This window comes from Desmodus rotundus, chromosome 3, assembly GCF_022682495.2.
Source record: "Desmodus rotundus isolate HL8 chromosome 3, HLdesRot8A.1, whole genome shotgun sequence".
Lineage (NCBI taxonomy): Eukaryota > Metazoa > Chordata > Mammalia > Chiroptera > Phyllostomidae > Desmodus > Desmodus rotundus.
In genome coordinates this window covers 195,679,021-195,691,353 of record NC_071389.1, presented here as the reverse complement: position 1 = coordinate 195,691,353, position 12,333 = coordinate 195,679,021, and the positions used below count along the sequence as shown (strand labels likewise).

At 56.7% G+C, this 12,333-nt stretch overlaps 1 protein-coding gene across 1 annotated transcript in view; it reads right to left on the bottom strand.

Moving 5' to 3' along the window:
* Window positions 1-12,333, bottom strand: part of CACNA1I (calcium voltage-gated channel subunit alpha1 I) — a 90,668-nt gene that overhangs the window by 56,944 nt on the left and 21,391 nt on the right. The window contains exon 4 of the mRNA XM_053920584.1: window positions 465-562. Within this exon, the coding sequence (XP_053776559.1) occupies window positions 465-562 (98 nt within the window). The remainder of the gene's footprint in view (window positions 1-464; window positions 563-12,333) is intronic.

The following is a 12,333-nucleotide window of genomic DNA, read 5'->3' as shown; positions in this document are numbered from 1 at the left end:
GCACACCCCCACGTGTGCACACACCCCAACGTGTGCACATCCTTCACACGTGGGTAGGTAATAAAGCTCAAGTGCTAAGTCACTCAGAGCGAGGGAGGGAGGGAGCGTGGGACTCCTCCCCTTGGCAAAAAGCTGCCCAGTGTCCTCCCTCAAAGTAAACAGCTCCTTGTCACACCTTGCTCACTGTGACAGCCACCTCCCCCCAAGGAACCTTGGTCCCAAAGAGCCAGACTCCCCAGCACGCCGCAGTCCAAGTTTTGGGGGCTCGGCATCAAGGCAACCCTCCAGCATCTTCAGGCCCAAACACTGACCCATGAGCCCCGCGAGAGCAGGACCACCCTCTGTCCAGTCACTGACAGGTCCCATGGCCAGCACAGGCCTGGCACCGAAAGGTTCAGGTCAATCTTTTCTGAGTTGAACAAGTGTCTCTGTGGGCCAGGGATGGGGGAGGGGCACCAACTCACTGGGCACACGGTTGATGGCTTTGAGGGGCCTCAGGACACGCACGGTGCGGATGGCCGACAGGTTGATGTTCTGAAGGTCCAGCGAGTACTCCACCATCCTGTGGAGAACGGGGAAGAGAGTAAGGGGTGCTGCAGGGGAGAAAGGCAGAGCCACGGGCACACCACAGAGGTCTCTGGCCACCCATACCCCCCATGTGTGCCCATGCCTGCCTGGGAGGGGTAAGCAGGAAAAAGAGGTCAGAATCCAGGCTGTGCCCCAGGCCACTGCATGGCCGCTGGCTGTCTCCCCCCTGAGCGGGAGCTGTGACGCCACCCTCCTAGCCTATCCTGAGGATCAGCGCTTGTTGATGGGGGCAGAGGGAATGAGGGAGCAGAGACCCTGGGTCCCTACTGTGTGCCAGCACTGAGCCAGGTGGCCCCTGCCCCCACTTCCAGAGCAGCCTCTGGAAAAGGAAGGGTTGGCCCCATTCCTCAGAGGGAGGACGGAGAAGCCGAGATCCCTGGGCTGACCCCGGATGGCAGCTGGATGTCACCATCCTCATCTCTGTCCACTGAAACCCTATTGACGCTTTGAGACTGCGCAGTTGGTCCTGGAGTCCACACTGAACCAAGCCAGTGTCGGTGAAAATGAACCGAGAATGACTCCAGCCGGCCCCTACCCTCAGCAGCACCCGTTCGGGCCAGGAGACACCCAGAGACAAGGACAACACCGGAGCCCTCCCTACTGCCTTAGGTCTCATCCCCAGGTGGCACCAAACAGGCCTTCCCTCCACCTCTATGGTCAACAGCCCCGCACCTCCCTGGAGGCAGTCTGCCTCCTCCAGGACGGCTCCCCAGGTCTCAACAGGAGGCAGGTCTCTGAGGTCCCCTGTGTAGTTCTCTATCCTTCCACCAGATCCCACCTGCTCAGTTGCCACCTGCCCCCCTACCCCGACTGACCCAGGGCCTGCAGCCCCAGCCTGACCCCAGTGCCCCACTCACCAACCCTTCTCCCCAAAACCCCCAAACCCCCACCCCGAGGCTCCAGCACTGCTGCCAGCTCCACCTGTCCCCACCGTCAGCAGGAAATGAAGCCTTTTTCTACACACAGGCAAACCTGTCTGGCTGTTGTGCAGCTGCCACCCCCTCCCGCTGCTGGAAGAGTAATTGAGTGAGAGCTTCCTTTGCCTGAAATGCCTCATCCATCCCCCTGCTTTCTGGGGCACAGGCACTGGCTCTGTTCTCTCTCCCTCCGCCACCTTCTCCCCCTTACACACACACACAGAGCCACACACCTGAACACAACCATTGGTGCACGCACACACTCCTCGGACACCCTCATTAACATGCACTCTACCAGAGCCCAAATTCAGGTGAGGGGGTGTGCCAAAAAAAAGCGACAGAGACAGAGCCCTGGGGGAGGGAGCAAGGGAAGGGAGGAGCCGGGGTGCCGGGGGCAGCAGCCAGGCCAAGAGGGTTGGGGTGGGAAGTCGGGGGGCAGTGAGCGAGGGCAGAGGACGGTCTGAGAGGGGGCACTGGGGGAGTAGAGTGACATGAGGATTCCGTGCGTGGGTGAGCCAAACTGTCATTTTCATATTTTGTAGAAAGAGCTCTCTAGGCAGCCGAGGAGACATGTGTGACGAAGGCGGGGGTGGCACGCATGGGCACACAAACAGGCACACTCTCGCTGGTGTGCGCACACACACACAGGCTAGGAGGGCCACCACACTGCCCTATCGCCCGCTGCCAGGCTCAGCTCCAGCCAGCCCCTCCCCACTCCCATGCCCCACCCCCACGCAGGAGGGCAGCCCTCTTCCTCCTACCCAGGCTCTCGCCATCCTGCCCATGGGGGCAGGCGGCAGGAGGCCCTGGGGCGAGCTGCACTGCCCAGGCTCAGTTCTCGCTTTGCTGAGTGTGCCAAGGGTAGGGGTTCCCAGCACATGCCGGATTGAAGCCACCCTGGTACCGTGCACCCCGAGCCCCAGGGCTCACCCGCAGAGCCCCAGCAGGTGCCAGACCAGGACTGGCTCCCACCCCCATGAAGTCTCATGATAAAAACAAATAGGCGCTTCACAGAGGACGGTTAGACGGAAAAAAGCAAGTGGCTTCTGAAGACCAGCTGCCTGCCGGGCACGGTTCTCACTCTCACCCTGCATTGACCTGTTTGAGTCCCACCCCCGACCTTACCTGGGGCCCACATCCACCTATTCCTGCCCCCTGGACCAGGCAGACCACAGCCACAAGCCGCCCTAGGCACAGCTGCTATGGGGACCTCAGGACAACCCTACTGGTCTCTGACAGCCTGTCCCACACTGCTGCACAGGCTCCACGTCCCTCCTCACAGAACCCACGGCCCACAGTCTGGACTGTTAGTTCTTCCCTACATGAAGGGCACTCATGTTGGCCCCTGTCCTTCACCCTTGACCTGATCCTCCAGGTCTTCAGTGTGGGAACATACCTTGTGCAAAAATTCCCAAGACCTCATCAATTGCAGCCCTCCAGGACCCCACTGAAAAGCCCCCAGAGAGAAATCTCTTGGAGAATTTAGTGTCAAGAACTTAGCTCTGTCTGAGCTTCCTGGCAGTCAAGTCAAAAGGGGAAATGAGATGAGAGATTTATTGAGTTCTTAGAAGCATGAGAGATCTTGGCAATGTGGATCTTTCCAGGGAATCCATTTGCCTAAACATTTCTCCCAGGTCCTCACTTTCTCTTCCATATTCCGTGAACCTTTTGGGGGTGTTTGCTGCACCTGCCCCTCCTGTCTGGGGGAACAAGACTGGGTATAAATGCATCGGTGATAAAGAGCACATAGTAGGTACACAATGAAAACTCCTAAAATCCTCATTCTTCTCTGAGAGGGAGCAGATACACTGGGCAAGGAAGGGGAGAGCCGGGGAGAGCCAGGGAGAGCATGCTGCCGGGAGTGAGAACTGTGGGCTCTACTCTCCATCCCGGTGGCGACTCCACGCACCATTGAGCCCAGAGTGGGACAGCCCGCCATCAGCGCCACCACCCCCACCCGAGTCTGTAACCATCCCTCTCTCTTGGCAGCTGCAGCAGCCTCCCCGCCAGTCTCCTGCCTCCTGCCTCCTCCCACTACAGCCCATCCTCAGCAGGAGAAAACCTCCTAAAACTCAAATCTAGCTGTGTCACTCCCCAAGTTAAACCTTCAATGTGTCCCCATTGCCCTCAGATCAAAGACTGGGCGAGCCCCTGTCTTCAAGGCCCTCCTGTCTGCATCTGTCCCCTCCCACCAGCCCTGCTCCTACTCCAGGCGTCCCAGGTGCCACTCCAGGCCCGCCAAGCTCCCCAAAAGCGCCCGTCTCTATCCCCTGTCCTCCATGCCGTGCCCTTCCTCCTCACTCTCACTCTCCCTTGCAGACCACCTCCTCCATGAAGCCTTGCCCAGGCCTTCCCTGCAGCCCAGGCTGAGCTCGCCCTGCTCTGTTCTGGCCCCTTCACACCACCAGAGCAGCCCCTGAGCCTGAGCCGTGGACTTGGGAGCAGCAGGTTATCTGGGAAGTGATCCCAGGAAGCACAGTGAGGGAGGGGGAGGGAGAAAAATCAGTGAGGGGCTGTGCGTGAGCAGGTGACCGCTGTGGGCAATGGGGTGCCGTCCCAGCAGAACGCTGTGGTCTTCAGAATCAGACCAGTGAGGGCAGGGAGCTGTGGCCTTATCTACGGACTGGCTGAATACTGGCGGAGCACCTCTCTCCTCCTCAGCCACAGCACCCCCACCCTGCCCCAGCCCTGCCACACACAGTAGGCACTCAGGGAATCTAGTAGCGTGAGTAACACCTGTGACAGGTGTTATCCTACCCTCTTCTACCCCCTTCCTCCTCCGCCCACCCTGGATGACAGCTCTGGGAGTGTCCTACCCCCCCACCAAAAAAAGGAGGTGAAGAGGGGCCACTATAGGTGAAGAACCTCAGGGCTGACTTTCCTCAGGCCCCAAGTAAGACATCACTTGCAGGAGTGAGAAAATTTTAATTCCTAATTACACAGTTATTTTATCAGGCGGCTTCAGTGCTAAAAGTCTAAAAAAAATCAACAAAACCCCCACCACCTCCTGCCAGCTCCCAAGCACCTAATTAGGTAAGTAATTTTGCTGGGAAGTGAGCGCTTTTGCCCTGACATTACCCCAGGGGGAGGTGGCTGTACCCTGTCCCCAGGTGTCATCTGGGGAGAGGGACTCAGGTGTGGCCGCGCTGGCATGGGGCTGGAGGGTGGACAATTCACTCTTCAGAACACAGCCCCACTCGTTCCTGCTGAGGTGCCTCCCAGTTCCCCCTGGACCCCCCCGGGACACCATATTCCCCAGCCACCGTCACGGGCTCAGGGTGGGCACATGACCCCAGGTGGACGCAGCCCTCGAGCTGGCACCGCCTGGACACCCGGAGGTGCTAATGGCCATCTTGCCTCTGTGGTGGCCTGAGAGTTTGCCAACACGGAGGAAGGCTGAGGCCAGAGCTGGAGAGAGGCAGGATCCTGACCATATGGTCTGACCGCTCCCCCCCACCCCTGCTGAACCCGAGTCCTGGATCCGCCCTCTGCGCTCCCCAGTGCCGAGAGCCAGCCCACTCCCTCTGGGGCCTGGGACCGGCAACTCTGAGTCCTGGCTGACTCAGAGCACTGAGTGCCTGTGCGGGGCGCCTCACACCCCTCCCCACGGTGGGATTGGGGAGCCCATTGCAGATGAGGGTGCTGAGGCTCAGAAAGAGCCCGGGCCACATAGCCAGGTGGGGGGGGGGGCAGGAGCTCTGCATGACACCCCCACCTCTTCAGTCATCAGGATAGGCTGCCTTCTGGCTCCTGAGCACCCACCCCCTGCCGTTGGCCAGGCAGCACAACACGACGGCAGCACACGGAATGGGGCCAGCACGGGGCAGCGTCCCAGTGGTCAGAGCGGGGGCCTGGGTTCCAGTCCCACCCCTTGCCGCGTGACCTTGGCAAGGCACGCTGAACCGGTATCACAGGGGTGTGGGGAGGATGAAAATGTTCCTGCCCTGGCCGCCGTGGCTCAGGTGGTTGGAGCAGCACCCCGCACACCAAAAGGTTGGGGGTTCAATCCCTGGTCAGGGCACATGCCTAGTTCGCAGGTTCGGTCCCCGGTTGGGGCGTGTACAGGAGGCAACCAATCAATCTTTCTCTCTCACATGAATGTTTTTCTCTCTCTCTCTCCCTTCCTCTCTCTAAAATCAATAAACGTAGTTTAAAAAATAAAATAAGGAGTTCCTATATGGACTCCATGTTTAGAACAGAGCCTGACATAAGTCAGAACCAAATGGTGTCAGCTAGTATTACATCACAGCCTCGTCCGTGGCCTCGGGCCTCACTGCCCACGAGTCCCGTGATGCCTGCCTCAGCCCTTCGGACACCCACCTCCTGCCGGAGAAAGCCCCAGCGGAAGGCTCTGGGAGCTCTCCAGCCTCAGCACTGTCTGCCACTTGCCCTGCATTTGAGGGGCCCTCAAACCCCTCCAGCCCCCACAGTGTGCCAGGCCGTTTCTAGCCTACAGGCCTCTGCATTTGCCAGGCCTCCTACCAGGAGGGCCTTTCCTGGCTTTCCAGACCCCGCCCCCGGGGCGCGCTGAGTTCTCCTGCCTCCTGTGCCGCTGTGCCTCTACGGGGCAGCTGGGGCTCTGAGGGCCTGCTCTGTCATGCCCCTGTTCCGCAGAGCCGCTAACTCACGGTCCCAGGTGGGCCCCCAGCACCCAGCCCAGGACTCCCCTGCCAGCTTGTCAAACAAATGAAGAACGAGATCAGAACAAGAGCTTGTAGCTAACAAGGAAGAACATGGATGACTGAGATTTAACCTCTTTCCAGGAAATGCCCCTCCCAGGAGATGATTTCTGTGTGTTGCTGATAAAAATAGGGTGTTTCCTCAATCTTTTCAAGGGGCCCACGGGGGCTTTCTTAAAATGTAATTTAAGATGTAGCTAATGGAAAGGAAGCTGAGAAGCTGGAAACAGCAGATCAGCCGTCAGGAGGCAGCTGTGATGACTCAGGCTCGAGCTGGTTGGTAACCAGACCACCGGCCTACGCCGCTCTCCCTGCACCCAGCACACAGTAGGTACTCCCTGCAGGAAGGGAGGGAGGGAAGGAGGAAATAACGGAGAGTGAAAATTAGAGAATAACAACATTGACCTTTGACCTTGGCCAGCACTGACTTAGGGGTCACTTTCACCCACAGGTCCTCACATGAACCCCATGAGAACAAAGGAACAGGGTCACTCAGCCCACTTGACTGGACAGAAAACGATGCTCTGAAACCAGCTCAGGCCGAGTCCGGAGAAAAGGGGGAACTAGGGGCGACAGAGTCGAAGGAAGGAAGGCTGGCGTCAACAGATCCCTGGCAGGCGGGAACCAGGGCAGCGCGGGGCTTCAACGGCAGGAGACCCTGAAACGTCTGTCACCAAAGCTCCACTCAGGTGACAACACTCCAGTGACTTTATCTCTGATAAAATTGCCAGGTAAACACAGGATGCTCAGTTAAGTCTGAACTTCAGATAAGCGACAACATATGATTTTTTAGAATATGTTCCAAATATGCCTCGTTTCTACCTCCCATGAAATTTAGCTCCATTTTGCCACGAAGGAGTCTTGGCACCACCACCAGACAGAGACACTCTCAGCTCCACTAAAGCTTCCTGCTCCGGGGACCCTCATCCTTCTGGGGGAAGGATTCTGGCAGCTGGCCAGGCTGCCCCGGTCCTCCAGGGTCCATCACAAAGAATATTTTGGCCTTTGAAAAAGTAAAACCCCTCCCACTGGGAGGTCAGCATGGGGTCTAGAGGCAGGGGTCCCTGCGCACACCCCAGCTCTGGCTCATACAGTTGCTGTGACCAGGGCAGGCTGCTCATCAATCTGAGCCTCCATTTCTTCATCTGCAAAACGGGATCACCAACCCCAGATGCTCAGGATTGTGAGGATGTAAGAGTGCCCAGCCCAGTTAGCAAACAGAGTTCCAGCAACCCCCTAAGAGGGGCTGGTTTCTGCCTGCCGGGAGGTCCCTGCTCTGCTCTCAGACTAGCAGTCCTGGGGTTTGCCCAGTCAGTCCTGCCCACTCCCAAGCCACATGGCATGGACGCCCCAGACCTCAGACCAAGTCCTAGGGGGCAGGGGAAGCCTAGGTTGGGCCAATCAAAGTGCTGCCTCATTCTGGCCACAATGATTGGTTCAGAGATGAGCACATGACCCACACCAGCCAATCCAAGTCAAGCAGGGTCGATTCCGCACTTGCTGGAATGGCTGGGAAAGGAAAGGGGGCTTTGCGATGAACGTGAGGGAGTGGGCCGTGAACCCCCGCCCAAGAGGAAAGCTGCCAGAGATGGAAGTTGGCACAAAGGAATAAGCAGCTGTGGGATGGGAGGGAACACTGTCTGCTGACATATTTCAGGATTCTGGATCAAGCAGGCCCTGAAGCCAGAGACCCCTCGGTTTTCAGTAAAGATGACAAACTCCCTTAAACCGGGTTTGGCGGATTCCTACCCCACATAACTGAGAGCGTCCTGTCTGACTCATGACCGACTGGTGTCTGGCTTGCCAACCTGTGGCCTGAGAATCTCTGGTGACTAACCCCCAACCCCATGGCATCTAGCATCCTGTTTCCATGGAAACAGACCTGAACAGTGATCACCACTCTCCCACTCTATCCATATGCAAATGAGGAATCATCCACACCAAGGTTCCCACTTGAACCTTTACTGGTCCACAACCACCCGATGGCCAGTCTGGCTCAAAGAAAATGGCCCCAGATAGCCTCCCCTCAGCTCTGCAGTGCCTGGACACAACAGACAGGACACAGACATGTCATGGAGACGCCTTCTCCCTGCTGGCCAGGGCAAGGCTGTGGGGACCCTGGGAGGAGGACTCAGCCTCGGCCCTGCCCTCTGAGCACCCAGTCCTTGGAGCAGACAGGCCTGGAGACCCCAGGGTAAATACAGGTGTGAAGTCAGTGTCGTGGCCAGAGGGGTGCCCTGCGTCTGCTGACACATGGGGTGTCTCCCTGACCCCACAGACAGTGCACAGAGAGCCATGCAAAGGGGGGCTGGCAGCAAGGGCTTCTGGAAACAGCCCCAACGGTGCTCCTCTGATGCCTACGGCCACAGCCAGGTCTGCTGGCAGGCACAGACCTCTGTGGAGCTTGCACCGGTTGGTGTTTGACTTTAGATTTCTCAGTGGATTGTAGGCTCTGCCCAGTCAGCCCAGACAGAGCCCTGACAACTCAGCCCAGGGCTCGGAGATAAAGTAAGGCCGGAAACTCAGGCCCTGGGAGGGCCTGAGAGTAGCCCCCACAGTGTGCATTCTCTTCTTCCAATCCTGCCTAGCCCCAGGAAACAATTCTTGGTTGATTTGGCCAAATTCAATGATGTTTCCTATTTTCCTAATTTCCCTTGCAGCTAAGGATGGCCACAAGACCCAGTTATGGCCATGTGTGCTGGGGTGGGGGAAGGATCTGGGAAAGAAAATGTTATTTTCCTGGCATAGCCCTATCTCCCTATCTCCCTGCCTTCAATGCAAACATGATGCCCACAGCTTCAGCAGCCACCTTGTGACCATGAAGAAAAGCCTGAAAAATTATAAGGACATCACAGAGATATCACCAGTAACCACTGACCTCAGAACTTCATGTTACATCAGAAAAAACACTCCAGAATTTGCTTGAGCCATTATTGGTTGGATGTTTGGTTACTTGCAGCCAAATGCACCCCTGACAAATACACCCAGGAAGTTAAACAGAACCAGGACTTGATCCCAGCCTGTGGAGCCAAGCACCCCATGTTCAATTCCTGCTGTGCCCCTTACCAGCCCATGACCTGGAGCAGGTCGCTCCCTGTCCCTGGGCCTCCTGTGTGAAATGAAACTGACCACAGTCCCTCCCTCACAGAGGCAGTTGAAAGATCAGGCCAGATAATGCACAGTATCAGCCCACAGTGAGTACTCAGCAATCAGTAGATGCTCTTATTTTTATCACACCCCTGGATAATGCCTAAGAGGATTCAATTCCCTTTGCTTTTTAAAGTCCCCCTGATGGGGCATTTTGGACAAAAGGAACTCTCAGCAAGCAAGCACAGAGGGGACGTGCCTGCCTGATCTTTTTAGAAAGCTGTAGACTAGAGCTGAGGAATCATTCTTATTGACGTTTTATTTCCCTAGAGCCTGTACAAGCCAGGGTGGGAAGCTGTGCCCTTGGGAGATGTTTCCAGAGTGTGACAAATCCTGGCCCGGCCTCTGCCTCCCACTCCCTGGCCAGGTGCTGAGTGACTGACATTACTGCTATTTGTGTTAATATTATTAATAATAGAAATTCTTATGAGAAACCCCACTGTTCTGTTCACAAAGCACACCTACTTGTCATGAGCATTCATTCAGATCCCGGATGCCGGTCAGAATCAGAGCCCTCCACACGCCCCTCCCCCTCCCCTTGACAGCGCTCCCAGTGAGGGGCTCTGGAGGGTCAGGTGAAGGACAGCACGTGCAGCAGGGCCACCTACGCATGGGGCTAAAATGCAGGTTCCCAGGTGCTGCCATACCTGGTGGGTCCGGATCCCTGGGGTGAGGCCCAGGAATCTGTGTTTTAACATGTGCCCCAATAAGCCTACTGTTCCTTGCATTTTGAGGAGCGCTGAGTATGGGTTCAAGGCTACACATGTGTTTGAGGACTAGGGAGGTCGCTCTTTCCTTCCCCAGGCTGCTTACACTTGTCCCTTGGCTGCTCCATTTGATGGCTTCACAGTCTCAGCCAAAAGCTTTAAACAGTTTTCTGAGCCCTGGCTGGTGTAGCTCAGTGGATTGAGTGCAGGCTGTGAACCAAAGGGTCGCAGGTTCGATTCCCAGTCAGGGCACATGCCTGGGTTGTGGGCCAGGTCCCCAGTAGGGGGCGTGACAGAGGCAACCACACATTGATATTTCTCTCCCTCTCTTTCTCCTTCCCTTCCCCTCTCTCTAAAAATAAATAAATTAAATCTAAAAAAAAAAAAGGTTTTCTGAGACTTAGGGAGGCTCCTGTTCCCTGCACTCATCTAAGGGGGGACTCACACCAGTCCCTTGGCAAGGCTCTGCCCAAGCCTCACTCTGGAGAGGTTGCTGCCACCCAGCCCCCCAGTCCACTCTGGAGAGGTTGCTGCCACCCAGCCCCCCAGTCCAGCCCTCTGCCCGGGGCTCACCCTACAGACTCGGCAGTGGAATTCTTGGGAAGATTTCCATGTGAAGGTGCCCAAGCCCCTCCCTAGAACTAGCAATGGCCCTTCCATGTTCTGGTCTAGAGGAGGAGGTGGAATTGCCAGCATGATGCACCAAGGCAGATATGCAGATAAAGAATATCTCAAGTTCAACAAGAATGTCATTGACTATTTCATGACCTCCTCGTGGACAAAGACAGGAAAGATCTTACATAAGAGAGTGAGGTGGGGTCAACTACTACCCGATGATTGCCAGGGCCTGCCGTCCCGGCCTGATCAAGCACAGGAAGTAAAGGGAATGAGGCCGGTCTCCACGTGAGCACTGCAAGGCGAAATTAGCAATAAATGCAGAGTTTGGAACTGTGCTCGGTTCCAGGGCGGGAGAGACCTGGCTTGGAAGTTGAATCCCACCTGGGGGGTGACAGAGAGCCAGGTCACTGCAATCCTGCATGACACTGGGACAAAGGCAGCCCATTCTCCTAAGTCCTCACCAGGAGGGGGGTCCTGCTCCAAGCCAGGGACGAACACTGCCTTGGTTGCTTTAGGTGAGCCCAGCACGTGAGGTCCATCACGTGTCCTTAGACAAACGGTGAGCAGTGCTGGCAACACTTCATGTGGAGAATGGGAGACTCGGGGGTAAGGGAGCCACCATCCAAACACCAGAGGACTGTCATGGGTCTGTCTGGGACACCCTTGCCCGCTAGCTCCAGGCCCCTCTGTGGGTTCAGGTCCCTGCCTCCTCTCTGGCTTCATTGCTCAGCACCCACCTACCCCTGGGAACCCTAGGCTCCAATGTCCCTGCTGCTCTCCTGCCCTTTCCCCAAACAGCCCCCTCAGGTCCTCTGCATGTTGTCCCCTCTACCTGAGATGCCCTGGCCCCGCCCTCTGCCGCTCAGCCCCTCCTCACCCAGGCATCCCTCCTCCAGGAGCCGTAGGCTGACACCCCGGCCTCTGTCAGGTCCGTAGTCCATGCCTTCATGGCCCTCTATACGTCTTTACTACAGCATTGCCCCCAATTTAGAACTGATGTAGCATCGTATTATCAGCTTTACATCCATTTTCTAAACCACGAACTCTATGAGATCGGTCTTGTCCCCACCGCCCAGCACAAGGCCTGACCTGCTGTAGTTACTCAAGAAATGCTGGTTTGGTGAAGGAATGAGTGAACGTATGACTCCATCTGGTGGGAGCTACAGTGGAAAAAGGGACTGGTGAGCCCATTAGGCTGTCCCAGTTTGGGATCGGCTGCCTCGTGAGGCGGTTCCCTCATGGAAGCACGGATGCGGGGCCAACCGCATGTGGAGATGAAGGCTCCGACCTCTGAGGAACCTTCCAGGGTGCAGGTTCTGTCTCCTGCACAGAAGCTCAAGGAAGAAGCCAGCAATTTGGGGAAGGGGAAGAGCAGGAAAGAAGGTGACCTGTGGATGTTAGGCCAGTTACTCAGGAACCAGAACATTTATAGCACCAAGCCTGGCAGCTCTGGGGACGGGTCTTGAGTGGGAGCAGAACTGGGCGCCTGGACTCTGGAGCCTCCTCACCCACACCCAGAGGATGGAGGGCACCTCGAGGACAGGCATAGGTCTGAATCCCCTGAATCCCCAGCATCCCACACATGAATCTTCATTATATCTGCCCCCAACCAGGTCCAGCTTCATAATTTGTGGGACCCAGAGCTACATGAAAATGCAGAGCCCCTTGTTCAAATGT